This window comes from Sus scrofa, chromosome 1 (genome assembly GCF_000003025.6).
Source record: "Sus scrofa isolate TJ Tabasco breed Duroc chromosome 1, Sscrofa11.1, whole genome shotgun sequence".
NCBI lineage: Eukaryota > Metazoa > Chordata > Mammalia > Artiodactyla > Suidae > Sus > Sus scrofa.
This window is the reverse complement of record NC_010443.5, coordinates 33,690,132-33,715,945: the sequence shown is the minus strand read 5'-3', so window position 1 is coordinate 33,715,945 and position 25,814 is coordinate 33,690,132. Positions and strand designations below refer to the sequence as shown.

The 25,814-nt window shown below is 41.8% G+C and overlaps 1 protein-coding gene and 1 pseudogene across 6 annotated transcripts in view; one reads left to right on the top strand and one right to left on the bottom strand.

Annotated features, from left to right (window-relative positions):
- The window catches only part of ARHGAP18 (Rho GTPase activating protein 18), a 190,247-nt gene that overhangs the window by 2,035 nt on the left and 162,398 nt on the right, over nucleotides 1-25,814 (bottom strand). For 3 of the 6 annotated variants that reach the window (XM_021088430.1, XM_021088427.1, XM_021088437.1), the window contains exons 11-14: nucleotides 20,913-21,119; nucleotides 19,826-19,966; nucleotides 5,452-5,576; nucleotides 918-979 (exon numbers count right to left, since the gene is read on the bottom strand). In XM_021088430.1, the coding sequence (XP_020944089.1) occupies nucleotides 918-979; nucleotides 5,452-5,576; nucleotides 19,826-19,966; nucleotides 20,913-21,119 (535 nt within the window). Of the gene's footprint in view, nucleotides 1-917; nucleotides 983-5,451; nucleotides 5,577-19,825; nucleotides 19,967-20,912; nucleotides 21,120-25,814 lie in introns of all 6 variants that reach the window. The other 3 variants (XM_021088428.1, XM_021088426.1, XM_021088433.1) reach the window with 1 other exon arrangement.
- On the top strand, nucleotides 2,093-2,643 carry LOC110256574 (annotated as a pseudogene).

Here is a 25,814-nt window from a genome sequence, read left to right as displayed (position 1 = left end):
GTTACTATTTTGAACTCAATACCATTTCAGTTATTTGTTGACAATTTCACTGTTACCATTTTAAGGGTCAAAAAAAGAGAAAAGGTTTGGTTTAAATTTTAATAAGGAGCTGAGTATGGCCCGTTGCTAATTACAAGTAGGCAAATAAAATATGAGACACCGTCTAATCCATTTATCCTATTTCAATTTCATAAGTTACCAATACGTTTATGTACGCATATGTATATTATTCAGTAGGCAATCAATAACAGCAAAAAATAACTTCTGCTTTCACTAAAAATATCTAGTAGTGTACCATAATAAAAATGTCATCTTGGTCTCAAAAAAACTCAATTACTTCCTTTATTAAGATGCAACACCAGCATGCAAAAAAGAAAATTTTTAAAAACCTAATTAACCATTTTAGAAGTTATTTCTATTTTAGGGAACTTGACTTCGGCTCAGATTCCACATAGGTAGGCATTTGTACAGAAGGAGCTCTAAGACAGCCAGAACAGACCACCAAAAAAAAAAAAAAAAAAAAATCCACAGTATTTATCAACTATCTACAGCATGCCATATTTATATGTATTTTGCTTTTTCGGGAGACACCTGCAGCATATGGAAGTTCCCAGGTTAGGTGGTCAAATCAGAGCTGCAGCCGCCGGCCTATGCCATAGCCACAGCAACACCAGATCTGAGCCGTGTCTTCGACCTACACCACAGTTCATGGCAAGATCCCCACCAAGTGAGGCCAGGGATCGAACCCACATTTTTATGGTTACTAGTCAGGTTCGTAAATTGCTGAGCCACAATGGGAACGTCCTACAGCAAGCTCTATTTTACTTCTAGTTTACCTTTCTCTACCAAAGATAAAAAATAGTAACCATTGGCAATGTCAAATCAGTGTATGGAATACAAAGATAAAATATGCTTACCGATATTTCCTCCAATTTCATACAAAGAAACTTCCCCATTCTTGAGAGTCTGGGCAACCCCACTACTAGGGACAAAATGAACAGATTAGTTGTATCATCAGACAGCTTGCAAGTAAATCACTTTAATGTGCTTGGGGAATTCTAGCTTGTATGGGAAATTCATAACTTAGACATACTATAATTATCTACGCATTTGTATTTCCCCATCTGTTAAATGTGCTGAATAGGTAATAAAAATGTCACACCTGTAAATTAAAGTAAACAAATGGAATCATATATCTGAAGGTGAAATAAAACCAGTATCTAAATTTGTAAAGTTAAAAAGAAAATCACAACATTTTAGCTACCAATAAAATTATTAATATGGTCACCTACATTGCATAGGGGCCAAAATGGTCCTCATAAAACTATAACAAGAAACTTTTTCACCTTAGTTTTCACGCTGCATTTATGCAACAGGTATTTGTCACGGGTTTGCTGCACTGACAGCTCTAACAGTATAAAGAATAAGACGTGGTTCACGAGCCTCCCTGTGGTGACTGTCCAAACACGGGAGGGACATACACTCAAGATAGAAGCAAACTCTCATGATGAAGACTTGACAAATAGGATCCATGTACAGGTTTATACTCTTCAAAGAATAAACTCTCCAGAACACTGGCTTTAAAGGATAAAAAATTGATAAAATGCAGGAGTTTACAAAAGTCCCTGTATATAAACCACCTGGGAAATCTGCTAAACATCAGATCCAGAGCTCTACAAACTCTGATTTAGAACATCCAGATCAAGCCCAAGAATCTGCTTTTTAAATGCTGTCCAATGAAGTCTGGTAAACAGAACGGTTTGTGAACCACTGATAGAAGACCCTGAGAACACAGATTCTGGAAGTGAGAAGAGAAAACCAGATCAGAATTTTGAATTTCAGATCATTAGAAAAATGTGAAACAGGAGAATCTTTCCTAACCCACCATATAAGGGCTCATCTGGTTACCCGACCCCATCCCCTCTGTCAGTGGCACACTGAACACTCAGGGCTGTGGTTCACGCTTAAGATCCGCCCTGCTGGGCTGCATCCGGACCAAGAGACCACCCACTCTGTCCCCAGACTGGTGTATGCTTATGTGTGAAATTAAACAATAAGTCTATTTTCATTTTTAAAACAGTACATAACCCTATAAGACTATGACCATTGAAAGAGTCAGTCTATGAAAACCAAATGGATGGTTTTGGGAGACCAGGGGAAAAAAAATCCAGTCATATATATTGCTCTCAGATTGCTTCGCCAGTATCTATGTTCTTATTCCACTTTAAAGAAACCTGAGCTCTTCCAGCCATCTTGGAGCCTGCGAAGGCCTGCTGGGAACAGGACTTCACAAACAACCAGCATGTCTGGAAGGCTGTGGTCTAAGGCCATTTTTGCTGGTTCTAAGTGAGGTCTCTGGAACCAGAGGGAGCACACAGCTCTTCTTCAAATTGAAGGTGTTTATGCCCGAGATGAAACTGAATTTTATCTAGGCAAGAGATGGGCTTATGTGTACAAAGCAAAGAATAACACAGTGACTCCCGGAGAAAACCTAACAAAACCAGGGTGATCTGGGGAAAGGTAACTCCTGCTCATGGCCACAGTGGCACGGTTCATGCCAAACTCCAAAGCAACCTTCCTGCCAAGGCCATTAGACACAGAATCCATGCGATGCTGTACCCTTCAAGGATTTCAACTTATTGAAAAGTAAATTTTAAAAAGTGGATTTGTTCTCTTGTTTAAAAAAAAAAAAAAAAAGAAACAAAAAGAAACCTGCACTGAATTTCCTGGTATACACAAGCTTCCACTTAATACGAATCAACTATCCCTAATTAAAGAAAAGGCAGCAGCCATTATCTTAGACTGGGGAATGACTGTGTTACCTATTGTATATGTATTATATATCACTCGTGTGTTCTTGGCTTTGGCAAAGAAAGCAGGGGAGGAAAAGGATGGGGGAAAGTAGGATTTCCCACTTTATAAGTGGAATGCAAATAGGAGAAGGAGGGGATAATGTGGAAGAAAAGATATATATACATATAAACATGTATTGAGAATTTCACTTATTAGATGGCCCAGACAGATAGTCCCGTGAGTTTCATGGTCATTTTCCCAATTAATTATCACCAGGCTATAAGGTAAGGTCCACGTCTACAATGAGGAACTTGAGATTAACAGAGATTCTAAAAACTAGCCTAAGATGAAACAGGAAAAGCTGGTATTGTGGGATCATCTGCTCCCACTCTTCTCAAGCATAAGGGAATGGGCTGAGGACTCAGGGGAGAAAAGGCAGATGAACAGAGAAGTTTACTAGACTTTCCTCTGGGAGGAGCAGGATGGGGAGAAGAGAGGAGGTAGAAGAAGGGAGTCCACTTTAGGAGGTCGCAAATGCTTAATAAAAGCAAAAGCAGAAAATCCAAATATACAAAGGGCAACCCTCACAAAACTGTGCTTTCTTCTAAGAATAGGCCTTCTCAGAATTATCTCATTCTACCCTGAATATTAAAGTCACCATGGAACATATCATACAAATTCATGGTCACACCTTGTATTACTGGTAAGTAGAGGAACACACAAGTTCAGAAAGTGCTTGGGTCCTGCAGGTAAACAGTGGAAACGAACCCACGTCTAGCTTATTAGAAGAGCTGCTAAGATCTGAAGTCTGGCCGGATCTTCGGATACACACTCTGGGAGAGAATGGGAGGCCATCCGCAGTGGGAAGAACTGGCAAGGGTTGGGATCTACTTGGTCACAGCAGGAAGTAGAGAGGAAGTGGACTGACTGCTCAAGAGGAGATGCCTTTTCAGGACCAGGCACCCAAGAAACTCAGATTGCTCCCAGGACTAAATCCCCCCAAATTCCAAGCAGCCCAGCCTATCTACTCTCAGACTCTGCTCCAATGGCCCCCAGCCCCCTGCTGGGCCCCCAGGACCCTCTGGCCAGTATGCAGAGGGGTTAAAGGATTTTCTTTGGAGATGGAAACCACAGATGAAGAAGTCAGCTCCCTCCACCAGCTATGAAATGCATGCCCTTGCAAAGTCTCAGTCTTCTTATCAGTAAAACAGAAGTAATCGGAGTTTCCGTTGTGGCTCAGTGGTTAACGAATCTGACTACCATCTATGAGGATTCGGGTTTGATCCCTGGCCTCACTCAGTGGGTTAAGGATCTGGCGTTGCCATGAGCTATGGTGTAGGTTGCAGACGTGGCTCAGATCCCGTGTTGCTGTGGCTCTTGTGTAAGCCAGTGGCTACGGCATCGATTCGACCTCTAGCCTGGGAACCTCCACATGCTGCCGGTGCAGCCCTAAAAGACAAAAAGACAAAAACAAACAAACAAACAAAAAACACACAGAAGTAATCATAGTACTTCCTTCAGAGCACAGCTGAGAGGGAAGTTTACACTGGCTTATTCAAAGCCCAGAATTACCACTAAGTGTCTATTTCATCACCATCTGTTAACTCCACGGGCTCATCTCTTCTCCCAATTTCCAAACCCCAAGGGAAGAGACTTTAAAATCTTTTTTATACCCCTTCCAACATCTAGCAGAGGGCCTCAGAGCAGAGACATATTAACTACATGTGGTTCGGTATTAACATTGGAGAAGTTCTGGCAGAAATGGTGAATGTCAGAATGAGATTCAATTCTATGGGAGACGAAAACAGAGTATTAAGAAGCTAAGGTGCCACCATCCCTGATGTCTCTATCTTTAAAAAAAAAAAAAAGATTTGTTTCTTTTGGGGAGTAGAAATGGGGGGGGGCATTAAAATACAATTTTAACTAAAAATAAGAAAGCAAACACTGATATACCCATACCCTGTTTGAATCTCTGAAAGGCAAGAAAAGATAACTGTCAAATGTCTCAGAAACATACTGAAGGGATAGCAACAGCTTTTAAAGCACCACGCCTGTCCCAGCAGCCCCACAGCAGAAGGCAGACTGATCTCCCCTATTGTGGATGGTGTGCTTTGTCCTTGTGACTTCAAAGCTCCAGGGACCAGCTGTCCTCTCTCCATTTCTTGAGTCCTCCTCTTTGAAAATTTAAGCATTTCTTTGTATTCTTTCTATTTCACAGAAGACACTGTATCTTTGTTTTTTGGTTTTTTTTTTTTTTTGTCCCTCTGAATTCTAATGCTCGATTTTCCTGACACCCTCCACACAGTAATTCACCTCCAATCAACATATTCTGGAAAGAAGATAGAGTGGCCTCACATGCAGGGCCCACTGCAGGCACAGTGAAGGAATGCTCCGACAGACATCCTGCTTAAGACAGGCTCCACCTGAACACAAACTACACCCAGGGAACTCAACCCATTCTGATAGTCTAATTGCTAGGTCTGCTTTTCTTTTCTGATGGGAAGGCAAAATTTTTATGTCCTTCACACCACCCATAGTTTAAAAAAAAGAAAGGGGGGGCGGGGGTGGCGGCGGGGGAGGGAGGGAGGGGAGGTGGGGAAGGGGGGAAAATGCAAGTGAGTTATGCCATGAAATAATTAAAACAAAACAGGCCTCTACCTTTCTTGGCTGAGAAACCTGGCAAGTACATCACTGGCTTTGAGTTCTTCAGTTAGCTGTATTGCCATGGAAACTTTCGAAAGATGGGGAGCTTGCACTCGAATCACTCCCTGAGGAACGTCAGCCTGCAAAGCAATAATGACACTGGAACAAAGCTGGCAGCAGCTGGAACATGTAACTCTGTACAATGCATTATATGGTAAGTGTCCTTAACTACCACGCATTTTACTTCACTACATAAAAACCTTAACTACTGTATAATGTAATTTGCTAAATTACATCAAACCTCAAATATCCTCTTAATGGTGATAGGGGAACTTTATAAAGCCTGTGCAGCAATGCTTAATTATTTTTAAAGATGTAAAGAATGACAGCAATAACCATTACTGCCGTATTAAGTGCTGATTTCTGAGTGTTATCTACTAGAGGGTGCTTCTTCACGTAGCAATTTATGAAATTGAATCAGAAAGAAGTTACTTGGTGTGCTTTGCAATGTATGCATTTTTAAGGTCTCCCTGCGTAGTCACAAAATTTCACAAAATTTTTTGTCCCTGACAGTATTAAAAAACAGAAACATACTTCTCTACTATATCTGCATGGTATCTGCTCCTCACATGGCTGATGAGCTTACTCTGTGACCACACACTTTGAACTTGGGATGACCCATTTTAAATCCTTTGCCCACAGATGCTAAGGACATTTTATGTATTTGGGAGGCTATCAAAGAAAGATTTTGAGGACTGTCATATCAAAATATCAGCTATGGCATTCGAAATATTAGGTTTAATTAAGCCCTAATGGTTCTGCTAAAATAAATACTAATTTTTTATTTTTATAACCCTATGTCTTGAACAGACTCAGATAAACAACATGCACAACATGCTTCAATATAATGCTTTAAACACCAAAAATACTGTTTAATTCAACCAAAATCTACTAAGCATCTACTGAGTACAAAGCATTGTGCCATTGACCTAGCAAACAAATAAGACACAAGTCCTTTGTCACCCAATATTATTTTTGTGCTAACAATGTCATTTTTCAATGTACATGGCCTTCTTTTTAAAACAAAGTATGAATATTCCACAGGTAGAACTAATGTGATTCTTTCTATGTTTAACAAAAATAATATGGTTTTAGATCAGGGTGCATAAAAACATAGGTGCCCTCAAAAGATAAGAGATCGCTTCTCAGTAACATGTGAGAGGTAGCGTGGGAATAGCAAAGAAACAAAGTGATACTGCATGGCATTGTCAAGGGAGCGTCAAGGGAGCACAGGACTGGGTAAGACAGTGGCTTCTTTCCCCAAGGGCTGCAAACACCTGTTCCACCTGCAGGGACAGCCTACATCCTCAGCTGACCCCTCAGGGAAGCCCTCCTCAAGCCCAGACAAACGCAAAGCATGTGGGATTGCCCCCTCGCCAACCTGCCTGGTGAGAGGTTTCATTCCCAGCAGCACGGCCTGACTTCTCAACCCCTGAAGGAAGTGGGGATCTCAACCTGTGCCCAGACCCCTCAACTCCTGCTCTATCTCCCCCAGTCAGCCTGGACCCTTGGCTTGGCTTGTGGATTTACAGTTTCTGGGCATGTTTTGGCTTGATACCTTATCAACTCTCTGACCTCTACCTCACCTCCAGCTTACAGGTCGAATTTGCCTTTTTCCTTGATTCTACGCTAGATTTGATTTTCATTTGCAACGTTTCAGAAAACGAGCTACTTCTTACAATGGATGGGGCCTTTCATGTGGTCGTGTTGTTACCTTTTTCCAAAGCAGTTATTCAGCCAATTAAGTATCATATTACTCAGGGACGATGTCACATGCACTTCTCCGTTGGGGTTCATCTCTAGCTTACACCCTGCTGTGGCCATTCTGTCTGCTGGCCTGGCCTCAACTATTTCTTCATTAAGAGGTGAAAAACAGTAACCTGACAACTGGAATGTTGCAGTGAAAACTAATAGCAACATTTGAAGCACTGCATCTGTGTTCATAAAATGCAATTCACCTTGTCCATTCAGGGAAACAAATACGGGTATTCCGGATTCTGTTAGTCTCTTATCATTATTATATTACGGAGGGTCTTGAACAGCAGGTTAAAGATTGGCAGATTGAAATCTTCTTTATGCCTATTTAAAAGTTAGAAAATTCTGCTCAAGTCATAGTGCCAAATACCTGTACATAGAAGCCTGCTTTCGTGAAAGTCATGGTGACAAAAACTGTTTCCATAATTACACCTTATCTAACCCTAGAACACCAAAGAAGGCAGGCAAGCCTATGCTGACATTTAAAGTGAAAATATCATTAAGGTATTATAAACAGAAGCTCCACAATAAATGAGGTATAGAGAAGCAAAATAATCCAGGAAAATTAAATTGCCATAGAGAATTCAGGAATACGGCAACCTCCCTCAGCTCCCTGCCTTTCTCCTCCAACTATTCCTTGCGGCACAGTCCACGGTTTGAATAAAAGAGGACAGTCAAAATTTGCTACAAACACCCAGGCTGCCCTCTCTTTACATATGTTCTCCCCCCCTTCTGAAATATCCCCTGCTATCTATCCATTTTTCAAGGCCCAGCTCAAATACCTCAAAAACCCCATGAAACACTCCATGGGAAGGTTTTGACACTACAGAGTCAAAAGGAAGGTCCCCTTTCCACTGAATTTTTTAGGATGGGGATCCTAATATACGACACCTGTATTCTAGTTACATGGCACATATCTGAGTTATGTCTATAGCCATCTATCAATGCTTACTGATTAAATGAGTCACTCAAAAAATATTTCTCCCTAAAAATGCTATGTTAGTAACAGAAAAAAAAAAAATGAACTATACCAAGGAGTATTTTCCTTAATTGCAAAAAACATTCTTAGGAATACTGTCTAAAAGAAACAAGCTGCCAGAGTTCCCACTGTGGCACAGTGGGTTAAGAATCCAACTGCAAGAGTTCCCTTCATGGCCCAGTGGTTAACAAACTTGACTAGGATCTAGGAGGATGCAGGTTTGATCCCTGGCCTTGCCCAGTGGGTTAAGGATCCGGTGTTGCCTTGAGCTGGGGTGTAGGCTGCAGATGCAGCTTGGATCCTGCATTGCTGTGGCTGTGGTATAGGCCAGCAGCTATAGCTCCGATTCAGCCCTTAGCCTGGGAACCTCCATATGCCGTGGGTGCAGCCCTAAAATAGCAAAGAAACACAACTGCAGCAGCTTGGGTCACTGCAGAGGCGTAGGTTGGATTGCCTGGCCAGCATGGTGGGTTAAAGGAACCAGCATTGCCACAACTTGGATTCAATCTCTGACCTGGGAACTTCTATAAGCTACAAGTGCAGTCGTTTAAGAAAGAAAGAAAGAAGGAAGGAAAGAGGGAAGGAAGGAGAGAGAGAGGGAGGAGAAGGAAGGAAAGAAGAAAGGAAGGGACAGAGAGAAGGAGGGAGGGAAGGAGGAAGGAAGGCCTCTATTTAGCACATGGTACACTACATTTCCCTTGCTCCTAAGAAAAGATAGGAATGGAAAGAGACCAGAAAAAAGGGACTGAAGATGCCAAAGGGATAATTCAGTCACCTCATCCTGCAGAGAGTAACCAAAAGTAGCGTGCACCTGCTGGGGATGCAGCCAGTTTTCCCCCACAGCATCTCAGGAACAGCTAAAGACATCTGATAAGATGACCATGGTCCACACTTTCTAAAAGAGTTCAGAGATCATGATTTGGAGAGTACAGCCATGCTTCCTTGTAAAACACAGCACTGAGGTCAGGGTGGCGTCAAGGGCTGTACCCAACAGCACCACATCTGATGAAGGAATCCAGTGTCTGAGAGTCGGTTTGGAAGGGAACCAGCTTTGGAGGGCACTTGAGAGTTCTCATGTGTATGTGAAATGTCAGGACATGGCTGTATTTTGGCTTTTGTCAGTATATGGGGAGTGCCATGAGTACATGCCCCTTATGGTTTTGAAATTAAATATTGCCCACACCCTTTCCTTCAGAGTATGTATGCATGAGTGTGTGTGTGTGTGTGTGTGTGTGTGAGAGAGAGAGAGAGAGAGAGAGAGAGAGAGAACAGTTTCTCAAGAGTATTTATTTCTGGGGTAATATATCCCATCCAAATTCTCACAACAATAAAATGAGAGTCTGGAGTTCCCTTGTGGCACAGTAGGTTAAGGATCTGGCGTTGTCACTATAGTGGCTCCGGTCACTGCTGTCATGCACGCTTGATCCCTGGCCTGGAAATTTCCACATGACATGGATGCGGCCAAAAAAAAATAAAAATAAAAAATAAAAAGATTTGGAGTCTGACTTGATTTGAATCTAACCTGCTCTTTCTTGTTGGAGAAAAAATGAGTTTGGCAAATGCAATGGTTAAAGAGTTTAAGGAGTTCCCATTGTGGCACAGCAGAAACAAATCCAACTAGGAACCATGAGGTTTCAGGTTCAATCCCTGGCCTTGCTCAGTGGGTTAAGGATCCGACGTTGCTGTGGCTGTGGTGTAGGCCGGCAGCTACAGCTCCGATTAGACCCCTAGCCTGGGAAATTCCATATGCCACAAGTGCGGCCCTCAATAGACAAAAAAAAAAAAAAAAAAGATAAGAGTTTAAAAGCTGTTTCTGGAAGGTGTTCCCTGGATATCTTGACATGAGTGGCCAGATGAGGTTTACTAACAGTGATGAACAATGAATGATGTCAAAGCTCTCATTTAAATAGTGTATGACAACTACTACTGAGCCCCGGAATCTTGCTGTATCCAATTCTAAAGTTATTAGTACACTAATTACACTGAGCTGCCAAGATTTGAATAGACACAACATGACTGATCATTAAGCCAAAACGTCTGTTCTTAACTTGAGCCATAATAATAACTGTGTGAGTAGTATAATCTTTGTAGCCTATTTCACATTTTTTTTAACAGTTGTTGACTCTGTCCCTTACTTTTTAGTTTTTGTTTGTTTGTTTGTTTTTGGTGTGCTTGGGAGCTGAAGTTTTATGATGTACAAGCAAGACTGGAGAAGAGCAGTATCTGACTACTATGCCATGAAAAATTAGTCACAAAGATTTTACAACTTGGAAAATGTTAATTTCTTATGCATGCAGATTGTTAAAATAGAGAAAATGATCTCATATGGTCCTCATATGTTTTACACATTGAACTAAAGTAATTTAATGTGATTTGATTTCTTAATATTTGGTAAAATAATTTCAGTATTTTTTCAAAAGGTATAAACACTGTGTTGCTCATGTTTTTGCACTCTCAAGAGTAGAAATTTAATGTCGGACCTTTAGAAGAGACAACTTTTTTTTTTTTTTTTTAAATCAAAAGCTAATTTGGGAGTTCCTGTCGTGGCTCAGCGGTTAGCGAATCTGACTAGGAACCATGAGGTTGCGGGTTCAATCCCTGGTCTTGCTCAGTGGGTTAAGGATCCGGTGTTGCCATGAGCTGTGGTGTAGGTCACAGATGTGGCGTGGATCCTGCGTTGCTGTGGCTCTGGCGTAGGCTGGTGGCTGCAGCTCCGATTAGACCCCTAGCTTGGGAACCTGCATATGCCGAGGGAGTGGCCCCAGAAAAAGGCAAAAAGGCAAAAAGGCAAAAAAAAAAAAAAAATTTAAGAACTTCCTGTTGTGTTTCTGCAGGTTAAGTACCCATGAAGATGCGAGTTCGATCCCTGGCTTCTCTCAGTGGGTTAAAGGATCTAGCATTGCCGTCAGCTGTGGTATAGGTCACACATGCAGCTCAGATCTTGCATTGCTGAGGTATAGGCCAGCAGCTGCAGATCTGATTCGACCCCTACCCTGGGATCTTACACATGCCACCACAGATGTGGCCCTAAAAAGAAAGAAAAAGAAAAAAGCTACTTTAAATAAGAAGCTGACATTTTTAATTCTACTTAAAAAAAATTTTATCTTCAAAAGGGAAAATTGGAAATATGGTTTTCTCAAATAAAGGCCAGATATAATACATATTTTAGAAAATTAACAAGGACATTTTAGCAGGGTATCTTAACGAAAATGGCATATTCATCACTGTAGTCTGACTGTAAGTGGAGATACAGCAATCGTTCTCTGCTATCTTGAACTGTCTATTTCTGATTATAACTGGGCCCTTGTTATCCAAATGCTTAAACTTTTTCCAACTCACAGATTCAGAGAATCTTAAGGCCTGAAATAACTTTCATAGTTAATAAGCATTTAATTTACAATGCAATAAATTCTGATATTTTTCTCTTTTAATATTTTTTAAGACAAAAAAAAAAAAAAAAAGGGAATGTCTGAAAAAGAAACAAGATTTTGTACTTGATGTTGTAATTTGATTTTCCCCAAGCAGATCCAGACACTGTTTTCAGACCTAAAGAAGATGCTTGAAATAATACCCGCAACAATGCGCTGGGTCACAGCTGTTAACTGAAACCAGAGATGGAACTTTCAACAGAGCTGTGGCCAAAGACATACAACCCCGGCCACAAGCGACCCAGAGTCTCCACAGCACGGCTGTCAACTCTGCAATGCTTCTAGAGAAGAATGGCAGAAGATGAGAGAAACAGATTTCTTTTCCACGTCCAACATCCTAACCTTAACATGTGACCAGATCATTTTGCAACTCTTAGTAAGTCAGGTAAGCTCTCTAAAGCTCAAGCTCCTCCAGTGCTAGTTAAGGTGTGACCAGCAGATCATCCCGTGATAACACTGAGGCTGAAGTTAACCTTAGGAGAGAGAACATTTGTTCCTCTACAGTGAGAGCAGGTGTGGCGAGCAGCTCAGCTTAACTTCAGACTCTTCCAGAGCCCTGCTCTGTGCCCCTGCTTTCTCATAAATGGACCGCTTCCCTTTGCTTTCAGATGTAAGCTCAAATGACAGAAGAAAAATCACACAGAATGAAGTCCACACTGGACTTGAAACCTGCCATGAGCCAGCAATTCATAACAGATGCTCATCAAAGCTGCCCTGGATCCTTATTAAGCAGAGATGCAATCTGAGGTAATTATGGGTGAAATGATGAAAGGTCTGCAACTTCCTTAAAAAGACTAAAACAAAGAAAAAGCGTGGGGGACAAGATGGAACAAAATCAAAAAAATGTGTCTGATTGTTGGTGATAGGGGTTCATATACTATTCTATTTTTGAGTATATTAGAAAAAGTCCATAATAAAAGTTAAGTATATGTGCAAACACATATACACCAAATAGGGGAAAATTTACCCTTACAGTTTTTATAATACACATACCCAGGTCTTGCTCTGAGAGATTCTGATTCAGTGGATCTAGGAAGTGAATTGTTTTTGCTTTTTCTTTTTTAAAAAATAATACTATAGAGGAGTTCCCGTTGTGGCACAGCGGAAACAAAATCCGACTAGGAACCATGAGGTTGCCGGTTCAGTCCCTGGCCTTGCTCAGTGGGTTAAGGATCCAGCGTTGCCGTGAACTGTGGTGTAGGTCACAGATGCGGCTTGGATCTGGTGTTGCTGTGGCTCTGGCGTAGGCCAGCAGCTACAGCTCTGATTGGACTCCTAGCCTGAGAACCTCCGTATACTGCGGGTGTGACCCTAGAAAGACAAAAAGAAAAAATAATAATACTATAGAGGCCCCTGTTGCCTACTTCTGGTTAAACACCATTAATCTGGTCTTGGACTCCCTTTTAAGAAGAAGCTGAGACACACAGAGAGAAAATGACTTGCCATTGCTATCTGGTTCATGGAAAAACTAGGGCTATATTAAGGAACATGACTTCTGGTATTTGGTATAGTATGTGATATATGTATTGTGTGTGTGTGTGTGTGTGTGATCAATTCCAACTACACGTTGAAGGCTAAATGGTTATTTTTAAATGGTCTGTAAGTATGTTATTTTTCACCAAGTGTTTCCTCCTGCTATAATTAAGAGATAAGTCTCATTAGTACTTCAGAACTTCACATTTGTACCAAACAATTAATATGCTACAGTCATTATAAACATTGGTGTTATTAAGCAGATTGAGTGTGTCCCTTACTACCTGGTTCAAACCGTAATTGACCCAGTCAAGCATATCTTCATAACACAAATGCCTGATTATATACAGTTGGTGTTAATACCACACAGAGGGCTTTAAAAATATTACCTTGATGAATTTTCATGATCTATAATCTCGTCTCTCACTTTTCGACCCCTGGCAATCATGGTTTCTTCCATCAACAGACACTGACAAGGTTTTAGAGAAAGTCACAGCTAACCTTTCAAATGCAAAATCTAATGGACCTCTTCATGCAGTGCTAACCTTGACCTTTCTGTACACTTGACCAAGATCCACTGCTTTCCTCTGGGGCAGGGGATGGTGGTGGGGTGCCTAAGACACTATAATCTTCAACTTTCATTTACTTCCTATTATTTCTCGGTGTCTTCTACCAGCTCCTCTTCCATGGCCCACTACATAAATATTGGTATTTCTGCCTTTTTGTTGTCTTATCCCATACATCCACTTGTGTAATGGGAACCACTCTGTGGCTGCAACTACCATCTCTGTGCCGATCCCCAACGCATGTCCCCAGCCCTGGCTGCCCCCTGGGCTTCAGGCCCATGCAGCCAACTTTTATGCAGGCGGGTGAACCCCAAATGCCAAAAATGGACTCTCTCACTGAAGTCTGTTCCTTCTGTTGGATGTTTTATCTTGATGATAAAGGCACCCAAGGTAAAATGAGGGAGTCATCCTAGATTCCTCCTTCTCCCACATTCCTCACATCTGTTCAGCTTCCCCATCTCACTGGCCATGAGGCTCATTCTCTCTGGTTTCACACTTCTTTCCACTCCCACTGCTGGGCTTCAGTTAGCCCAAGACTTTATAAAAGCTGTGTATTAAACATATCTTATATTGGCAGTAATATATATTCATCGTATTACTACACATAAGCTCAGGATTTGGGGATATATATAGGGGAGATTATATATACATATTTATCCTTCTCAGAGGTTTTCTGTGCTCTATGGGAAAGGGAGGATAATGGAAAAGAGACCTGAATTTAAAGTCATACAGATTTCGTTTCAAACTCCAGCTCCACCACTTCCTATCCAGATAATCTTAAGTAAGTTTTCTAAGATTTCTGATCCTCATTTTCCTGATATGTAAGACTCTTAATAATAAACTTTAGGTAAACTATTACAGATATCAAATAAGATGCTATGAAGATATTCAGCAGCATATCTGACCTTTGGTAAACCTTCAAAATAGTGATAATTAGTATTCCATACAAATATAGCAATACTATTCACTGATTTGTAACTTCTCTCTTCAGCATATTACAGATGTCTTCCAATGTCAATACATATACTTGTCTATTTTCATGCTATTTCATTACAAAGATATGCCATAACATATTCAACTAATCACCTCTATCCTTCTGGATTCTTTCCTTTTTCTTTTCTTTTTAGAGCTGCACCTGTGGCATATGGGAGTTCCAGGGCTAGGGATCGAGTTGAATCAGAGCTGCAGCTGCAAACTACACGACAGCTTGCGGCAATGCCAGGTCCTTAACCCACTGAGCCACAATGGGAACTCCTGGATCATTTCTGATTTAGGCCAGTATAAAGAAAAAGACAATGAACTTATGAATAACTATATGCATGCTTATCTCATCATGCCTTTTGAAAGAATTTTTGAGTCCAATTGAAGAGCATGCTTTTCAGGCCTTTGCCAGATGCCAACTGCTCTCCAGAGGGATTCTAGCAATATACATACCGCCATTAACAATGAAATTAGCCAGCATCTCCCACTTAACCTCCTCTCTCATACTCCTCCAATTTTCCTTCACCTGCCGTCACAATAACTGTTCTAAAATGCAAATATAATCATGTAACTCCTGGAGTCACGAATTTCAGCAGTTCCCTGCCATATATAGAACAGAAGCCTGGCTCCCCCAACCCCCTGAGCCCCATTTCTGCCTTCCTTCTGTCCCTCCATGCAACCTCACTGGCCAGAAGGACCTAATTTTCCCTCCAAACACCCTCCGTCATTCCCACTTCGATATCCAGGACACATCTCACACTCACAGGCCCCAAGTTGACATTGTGATCTTCTCTACCCAGGTGTCAATTCCATCCTTGCAATTTCCCACACCAAAACCCTTTCAGTCATTCTCGACTCCTTTCTTCCCATTACCACTCATATCATTTTAACATCAAGTAATCACAATGGCTCCCACCTCAAAAAGTATCCAGGAATGGAGTTCCTGTCGTGGCTCAGTGGTTAACGAATCCGACTAGGAACCATGAGGTTGCAGGTTCGATCCCTGGCCTCGCTCAGTGGGTTAACGATCCGCCGTGAGCTGTGGTGTAGGTTACAGATGCGGCTCGGATCCCGAGTTGCTGTGGCTCTGGTTTAAGCCGGAGGCTACAGTTCTGATTTGACCCCTAGCCTGGGAATCTCCATATGCTGCGGGAGCGGCCCAAGAAATGACAAAAAGACAAAAAAAAAAAAAAAAAAAAAAAAAAGTATCCAGGATCTCACCACTTCATTTCCAGGGTTAATACTCTTGGCTGTCACTTGGATAATGACACGAATCTCTTAAATGGTCCCCCTTTTCTATGCTTGCTTTCCTAGAGTTTGTTTTTAACCCACAACAGTCCAAGGGATCATTTTAAAATATAGATTTTCAAGTATTTGTTCAAAACCCTACAGTGATCCTGTTTCATCCGGGGCATATCCAGATTTCCAACAATGGCCTACAAGGCCCTGCATCATCTGGTTCCTCTGACATCATTTCATACTATGTCCCCGCCAGTCACAACCACTTCTTTATTTTTATTTTATTTTTTTTTTAGGGCTGCACCTGCGGGATATGGAAGTTCCTGGGCTAGGGGTCAACTTGGAGATACACCTGCAGGCCTGCACCACAGCCTCAGCGACACTGGATCCGAGCCCATCTACGACCTTTGGATACTAGTCGAGTTCATTACCGCTTAGCCACAACGGGAACTACCACAGTCACTTCTTGCTAGTCCTCAAACACCCCAGGCCAGTTCTGGACTTAAGGCTTTTGTGTAGACTATTCCTCTGCCTGGCATGTGCTTCCTAAGATACAGGCCCGGCTCTTTCCTTGCTCTCTTGCACATGGTAGCTCAGGTGCATGCTACCCAGACCACCCAACTTAACATGGCAAGAGGCTCCCTCTCCCAATCTCCCTTTTGCTACTCAGCTATTTTTATGATTTTTAGCACATTTACCACATACTAACATGCTATGTACTTACTTACATTTCCCTTATTTTCAGACGTTAAGCAGCACAAGAGCATCAATCTTTATCTATTTGGTTCATATAATGTATTTCAAGTGCCTAGAACAGTGCCAAGCACATGACAGGCACACCTCCAAAAGCTGTTTAACAAATAAAACATCCCAGGCAGTTTTTATTGTTGCTGTTGTTATTTTATCTTTTTAGGGCCGCACCTACGGCACATGGAGGTTCCCAGGCTAGGGGCTGAAGTGGAGCTGTAGCCGCTGGCCTCCACCACAGCCACAGCCACGCCAGATCTGAGCCTCACCTGCAACCTACACCACAGCTCATGGCAACGCCAGATCCTTAACCCACTGAGCGAGGCCAGGGATTGAACCTGTGACTTCATGGATCCTAGTCAGATTCGTTTCTGCTGAGCCAGGACAGGAACTCCCCAGGCAGTTTTACACTCTGTAGTTTCATTCAAATGATTTGGAGGGAGAGTCAGGAAACACAAACCAGCAAGACGGAATGGGGGGGGGGTAGCTTATCACAATGTAGATGGCTGTGTTCCATCCAAAGGGAACAGCCGCTACTTGGATCCAGGCAATTGTTACCCCTACAGGAAATCATTATCCCTGTGGGAGAGGACACAAGGCGGCTCCCACCTCCAAGCTGTCAAGTTAGGATGGAGGTCCAGACTTTTCTGTGAAATCTTTTCCTGTTAAAATTCTGGCCCCTGCTGGAAGTCTATGTAGAAACCTGATGAGTGACTCACTCACCACGTAACCATAATATTTGCCATTATCTTCTACCTTCTTGCTCTGTCACTGTTTCCTGGGCATATTTTTGTCTGCCGAATAAAATGACAGTAACTTGAAAAAAATTCTAGCACCAAAACGACAGGCCAAATGACTGCCATAGGGTCAGGCTCACCCATGGGCTACAACTCCATGGGAAAGCTCCCTCCCGCAGTGAGACATCTCTTCTCAATGTGCTGCCTGCATAACACCTTTGTGGTTTTCACATCTCGGCTCTGCTCTCCAGTGAAGCCTCTCTGATGCCCATTTCCTGTTGTGTGACCAGGGACACCTGGTCAGGCTCCAATCACACTCCTCCAGCACCTGTGAGCTCAACCCTCCTACATCACTCGTGCTCCCTGGATGGAGGGGGGAGAGGGGGCGCACCAGCCCCACCTCCCTCTGAAGACCTCCTTGGCATCAAGGAGGCACTTAGCAGCAGTTGGTCAGAAGAATCGCTATGTTTCTTTCTCAGAAGAGAAAAGCACGAGGCAGAGAGTAAATGACAGCTAATGAAACCGAGAGTTCGGTCCAGGTTTAAATTCCAAGCCTTGGGAGTTCCCTGGTGGCACAGTGGCTTAAGGATCCAGTATGATCACTGCAGCAGCTTGGGTCACTGCTGTGCCGTAGGTTCTATCCCCAGCCCAGGAATTACCATATGCCACAGGCACAGATAAATCAAATAACTTAAAATAAATCCCAACCCTTAAAATAACAATACAGCTTCTAACTAGTACAGACATAATTCTCAAACCAGCTCTCCTCTATGTAACCCAAAGCAGAAACTAAACTAAAACTAAAGAAACTCAAGTTAATACTGTTTTTCTATAAATGACACAATTATTTAAACATTCCGTGCCCCTAAGTAACATTTTCATTTTTTCTAAGGATTTATTATCAAAAAGGTACAGCACAACTTTTGTTTTCTGAGACACATACTGTTCCTCAGAGCATCACATTATAACTGTCTTATTAAAAAGACAAGGCTAGAAGAATTCCCATTGTGGCTCAGTGGAAATGAACCCAACTAGAATCCATGAGGATGCCGGTTGGATCTCTGGCCTTGCTTTGTGGGTTAAGTATCCGGTGTTGCCACGAGCTGCAGTTTAGGTCACAGATGAGTCTCCGAACTGGCATTACTGTGGCTGTGGCATAGGCCGCCAACTGTATCTCTGATTCAACCACTGCCTGGGAACTTCCATATGTGGCAGGTGCAGCCCTTTAAAAAAAAAAAAAAAAAAAAAAGACAAGGCTATAATGTTACCTAAGTTAATGTGAATAAGCAGGGCTACAGAACAAGATGTTCACATATTCACAATGATTTTAGAGGTAACAGAACAAGATGTTCACATATTCACAAAGATTTTAGAGGTAACAGAACATTCTAAGTCAAATAAAAATAAGACCTCAAAATTCCTTTCTAACCAATACCATTTCTCAAAAAATATAAACACTATGTACAATTTCCACTTACTAAATTTTCGTCTTTAAAGACAACTGAAAATTGAAAAAAAAAATGTCTAATGCCAAGCAAATGCTTGCTATAAATAAAGAAAAGAGAAAATTTTTGTGTGTGATTGATTACTGGATCCCTAAGTAGGCCAAAGCAGAAAATTCAGACAAAGGCTGATAATTGCATTTCCACGTTATTCCACAAGATGTCAGCATGTAACTGAGAAACTTCAATGGTGAGGCTGGTGGTGGAGGGGTGTCTTCACCATAAACAGAACAATAGAAACCCTTTCATTTCATGATCTTAAGTTAGAGCTTTGATAACTCGCTGCTTTTAAATGTGTTTTCACGTATATTCACTATTTTAAACCTGGTTCTTAATATACTCTTACAGAAGTTTATGAATATTAATATTTAGATATTCCTTTTTTGAAACATTTTAATGTGATGTATTCCCACATAACTCCACATTCTTAGGATCTGATGAAGAGCCTTGAAGGACTTCCTGAAGTCTTAGGATCTTAGGCCCACCACCAATAATCACCCATTTGTTTATCTGAGTTAATGATTTTGCCCCATTTTACAGATGAGAAACAGTGAAGAAAAAAAAAGGTCACAAGGGCCTCTTCACTCCACTGAACACCATACATTTCCTGGGCAACTGTGTGTGTATGTGCGGGTGTGTGTTGAGGTGTGTGTGTGTTATTTTCCTTTCTTCCTTATCTAGGCTCACATGCTGAGTCACCAAGACTCTTGCAACTCTCAGGACTGATCACTAGTACTAGCAGAAGCACAGTTACCATTATTGATGCCTTTGACATAGAAACAGAACCAGTAAAGTATAAATGGTCCTAGTAAGTGCATAAAAGTCATCCTACAAAAACACCTCAAACTCCGGATTGTGTTTGTTAATATTAAAAACAATACTGCCATCTGTATAAATACATGTATCTTCAAGTTGTCCTTACGTCATTTACGCTCTTATCTGGCTTTTCATACTTTTCTCGGTCATAAGCCATCTTCTTCAGCAACTTCTTCATGGCTTTTTTATCTTTTCTGTGATTTTCGGTGTTTTGTTTCCTCACTTGGTTGACAATAAACTTGGGAATCTAGGGAGAAACGAAACCAAGTTTGAAGAGGAAAGAGAAGTGGCACCCATTTTAAACGATGGAAATAATTATCCTTTTTAGTTCTTCTGTATGGAGAGAAGTAATGGCTTTGTCTATCAGATAAGGCTACGTCATTCCTGAAATCTGTGGGGGAAAAATGCATCGTGTCACTCATTCACCACGTGTATAGAGCCTGCAGGTGATGCAATTTACCACTCACTGTGTAAGGGCCAAAGAGAAGCTTCGTGAAGTTCAAGGGCATGGCGGCCATCTTCTATGCCAAGACTGGAGACTGCCTGAGGTGGCTGGCTTTAGGGGCCACCACCTCAGAAGCTAGCCTCTGCTAAACCTACAGACCCCTTCTACCCACCAGCTAGCCTCTCCTATCAAAAGAGAAAGGAAAACTCACCAATAATCAAGAGCTGACAGGGACCTACCAATAATCCAGCGGAAAAAGGACCCTCAGAAATTCCGTTAGCAAAAATAAAATATTGCAGAATGTATCAAACTGAAATTGCGAGATGTTGGCATTTAAAAAGTAGATGTGGAGTTCCCGTTGTGGCTCAGTGGTTAACGAGTCCAACTAGGAACGATGAGGTTGCAGGTTCGATCCCTGGCCTTGCTCAGTGGGTTAAGGATCTGGTGCTGCCATGAGCTGTGGTGTAGGTCACAAGACGAAGCTTGGATCCCATGTTGCTGTGGCTCTGGCATAGGCTGGCACCTACAGCTCCGATTGGACCCCTAAGCCTGGGAACCTCCATATGTTGCAGGTGTGGCCCTAGAAAAGGCAAAAAAAACAAAATAAAAAGTAGACTTTTTTTTTCTGAAATCGCATTTGAAATCACTTCTATTACTGGTTAATTTTTTATAGAGACTATAATAATAAGACACCTTCAGAACCTAGATGTCCTCAGTTATTCATAGAGCTTGAAAAATATTTACTTACTGTCCATAGAAGTTTTTGATACCTAATCAATAAGTGCATGATATTAGCGATCCCAGCTGCCATTGCAAATTCTCGCTGCTCACTGGACTTCAAACCCAATGTGTGGGACATGAAGAGATTCGGGGCCATGACCATGGCTACATTCATGATTGTCATCTTATTTTTCTCTCTATTGTCGACGACTCTTTGGAGAAATTCAAGCAGGGCCTGAAACAGAAATGACTTTTTGAAAATGTGTGTGTACAAGAAGATACGAGATTAAAGCGAGGTAGCACACAGGACTTTTATTTATTTCAAAAAATAAGATATGCCTAACCACAGTTGGCACACCACATCTCGTGGGCCTCATCCTCAAAGCTGCCCCGTGGGTGAACATTCCCTGAGGTGGTGCTGTGTTTCTGCTAAAGACTGTGGCCCTGGGGAGGGAAGCCAGAGGACATGCATTGGGTTGATGGGGATGGGAATGAAGAAGTGTCACCTGCCTACTGGAGCCACGGAGCTCTGAAATAGTTTAAAATATAGTTTAAAAATATGAAACCATCATTCACTTGCTTCAGGAAATTCTGTACTTTTAGCTTCAGAATTTTTTTTCTTTAAAATCCCTTGAAAAGGCTCATTCAATTTCTTTCTGTCTTTTGTCCTTCTAGGGCCACACCTGCAGCACATGGAGGTTCCCAGGCTAGGGGTCTAATCAGAATTGTAGCTGCCGGCCTACACCAGAGCCACAGCAACGCCAGATCCGAGCCTCGTCTGTGACCTACATCACAGCTCACGGCAACGCCAGATCCTTAACCCACTGAGCGAGGCCAGGGATGGAACCTGTAACCTCATGGTTCCTAGTCGGATTTGTTTCTGCCGCACCACGACAGGAACTCCCGGCTCATTCAATTTCAGTTGCATGTGGTCTAAGGGATTCAAGAGCTGGCTGACAAGAAATCCAAAAAAGAACAGGGACTATGATAGGGAGGAGGGGAAATAAATAGAGACAAAGAGAGAAGAGTTGTTCGTGTTTTTTTTGTTTTGTTTTGTTGTTTTTGCTTTTAAGTGAATGAATGAAAAGGAACTTTTCATCAGAGCAGGCTAGTTTATGCTCAGTTTGATGACACCCACTTTCCATCTCTGCTGCTCTGAGCCTCCTTCCACAAAAGCCACAGGCGCATAACGCTTTATGCTCTTCTTTTGCCTTTTTTTTTTTTTTCCCCTTTTTACCTTTTAGGGCCACATCCATGGCACATGAAAGTTCCCAGGCTAGGGGTCCAATTGGAGCTGCAGCTGCAGACCTACACTGTAGCCACAGCAACGCAGGATCCAGGCAGCATCTGCGACCTACACCACACTTACAGCAACGCTGGATCCTTAACCCACCAATTGAGGCCAGGATCAAACCTGCATCCTCATGGATACTAGCCATGTTCGAAACCCAATGAGCCACAGCGTGAACTTCTTTTGCCTCCTTTCTTGAATCAACTTTGGTCTAAAGGAGTAACAACAATAACTGCACAGGTATTCCATGCTTTCTATGGGCAAACCACTGTTTTCAGCATATTGCAGAGATCATCTCACTTAATCCTGACTGGAGAGAGATGCTGGAAGGACCCCCATCTCAAAGATGAGAAAACAAAATCTAAGAGAAGGCACGTAACTAACCAGAGGTTAGACAGTGAGCAGATGGTAGAGAGGGAATTTAAGTGCATGTCCACCTGGCTTTGTTTCTGAACTCTTAACTATTAAAAGAAGCATGTTTTCACAATGAGCCTAAAATCCCTACTTGAAAAAGGTCAAATAAACTACCACAAAATGGAAAAACAAAAGAAAAAAATCTCTCACAGGATTTCAGGGGGAAAGATTCCTTTCAGTGCTAACAGGTTGACCTTGAATCAAGTTTAGCTGACACAGACACTCCCAAATTTGAAACAAACTGAAGCCTTAATATCTAACAATGAGATTTATGTATCTAATTTCCTGTACAGTGCTCAGCAAGTTAAACTGTAATCCAAGCATGAGGTTATATAGAAAAAAATACCTCCTCAAATGAGGACAAAAGATTAATTGGTAAGGTTTGGAAAAAATATTTAATTTTGTTCCAGAGACCAGAATAATTATTCACAGACTAGTGTATCTCTTTCTTTACAAGCATAAATTACAGAGATTAGGTAATAAACCACTTAAATGTGGTATGCATGATTCAATAAAGTTATTCAAAATACTACTATCAGAATATTAGAATCAGTAAGTGTGTGTGTGGATATGAAACTAATAAAATGTTAGCCTAGCCCCTGCTGAAAGAACTTCATCTTCAGATGTATCTTCTCTTTATCAAGGACAGTCCTTTTGAAAAAGTATCTATCACCAGTCCATTGTTATATATTAGTATCACTGGACCTACTCTCTGAAAACCTAGTCCCAGCACAGTTACTTATTAGTCATGTGTATTTTTTGCCTTTTCTTTCCTTTTTTTTGGCATCCCTGCTCTTTAAAGCCTTCTAATTCACAAAATGGGGAAACTAACCTCCCAACCCTGCTGGGATGAAGCAAGACAATGTATACAATGAACTTCCTAAAACCACAAAAACGCTAAACACGTGCCGATAATATATTAACATAGATTCACCATTGATATCTTCACATCAGTCTTTGTTAAAGACTAAGTCGGGGAGTTCTCATCGTGGCTCAGTTGAAACGAATCTCACTAGCATCCACGAAGACACGGGTTTGATCCCTGGCCTCGCTCAGTGCGTTAAGGATCTGGCATTGCTGTGAGTTGTGGTGCACATTGTAGATGCGGTCCAGATCTGGTGTTGGTGTGGCTGTGGTGTAGGCCGGCGGCTATAGCTCTGATAGGACCCCTGGCCTGGGAACCTCCATGTGCCAAGGGTGCAGCCCTAAAATATATAAATAAACAGACAGACAGTCTAAGCCAAAGGTAGGTATGATCACTGGTCCAGATGCACAATAATCCAAGGTGTTAAAAAAAGAAAAAACTCCTGGTCGAGTAACCTGCCCAAAGACACCTGTTGCTTTAGATTTAAACTGGGACACAGTGTTTCACACGGTCCCTCCAAACCCTTCGTTAGATGTGCTGTAAAAATAGTCTACACAAGACATGCACGTGATCCTGTCCCTCCAAACAGCCACTGAAGGAGTGGCACCAGGACAGGAAAAACGGAGCAAGTCTGCATTCAACTTCCTGAAATTACTTTGTGATGAAGTTTCCCTTCTCCTTTAGAGAACTAAATTTAAATGGCTTATGCTCTTGTACAAATGGTATACTTGCTTCAATGTTTCTATTATTAGAAATCTTGTTTGAAACCTTCATCAGAGCTGGCTGATTAAGCTACTAAAGCTTAAGTAAATTAGGAAAATTACTTGTGCGCATTTTCCAATATTTTACCCCCCAAAAAGTATTTTCCACCTTATTTATATGACTGTGCTCCCAGGAACCTTACATGCTAAAATTAAAATCACTTAATATTTTTAAGAAATATATATTTTTTTTCCTTTTGCCTTTTCTAGGGCTGCTTCCCGCAACATATGGAGGTTCCCAGGCTAGGGGTCGAATCAGAGCCATAGCCACAGGCCTACGCCAGAGCCACAGCAACGTGAGATCCGAGCCTCGTCTGCGACCTACACCACAGCTCACGGCAACACCGGATCCTTAACCCACTGAGCAAGGCCAGGGATTGAACCGGCAACCTCATGGTTCCTAGTCGGATTCGTTAACCACTGCGCCACGACGGGAACTCCAAGAAATATAATTTTAAACAGATTAAAAAAAAAGAAGAAGAATATGCTGGGGACTTGAAAGGCAAATCCAAGAATGAACTGAAGACCAAACTCACCCATCAGTAACCATATTGGGATTAGCAGTCCCTCCCACAACTATCAGAACACATTTGAATGCAGAAAGTAAATGATGTGTCTTTCAAGTTCCACCTTATAATGACCATTCTTTATTTTTTTCTCTTTTTGGCTGATCTAAACTTACTAAATTTATTTCATGTCATTGTGGTGACTTTCACAGCTATTTAGACTTATTTTCAATCACCTTACTGTTCGTAGAATTCATTAACAAACTAGGATTTTACACCTAAAGGTTTTCAGCAGCACAGCAGGATAGCAAAGGGGCCTATGAGGTGCTGGTAACTGGAACCTAGGTCTGATTTTTTTTTTTTTTTTTTTTTTAATGCTTTTTAGGCCTGCACCTGCCGCTGGCCTAGCCACAGCTCACAGCAAATGTCGGATCCTTAACCTACTGAGTGAGACCAGGGATCGAATCTGCATCCTCAAGGACACTGATGAGGTTCATAATCTACTTAGCCACAATGGGAACTCTCAGGTCTGATCATTTAGATAGATGATTAAAACATTATTGCTTTATTAGTTCTATTAGCCTGGGTTATCATGCTGATGGGCACCTTTAGGTGAATAAGGAAAACAAAACAAAACAAAAAAAAACCATTGAATTCCTCTTTCTGGGTCATGGATGTCCTGTGTCAAAGGCAAGGCTAACAGGCAGAGAATGGACCAGAAATCAGTCCCTGGGCCAGATGTCCCTATCTTAGCCACATTCTACACACCCATACACAGTAGCCCTGGTCACACAAGGTTTTTATGCAACCTTTCTGGAGTTGGTCTCTGTCTCCAAAACCAAAGCGAATCAAACTGAATCCGCCTTTTCAGTTACTCATTTGACAATCAGTGAAGCAAAAGATTATTTTCTGGCTTAGTAATGGGAGTAACGCTGGAAGTTCTCCTGTCACGACGCAGTGTTTTCGCTCCAGCCGTTCTCATCAACTGCTTCATCCAGAAAAGTTGAGTATTAACATTCATTGCATGGGCATGGAATTCACTCATTTAGTTTCAGTTCAAGGAGTCTTAATAAGGTACAGAAGAAAAATTTCC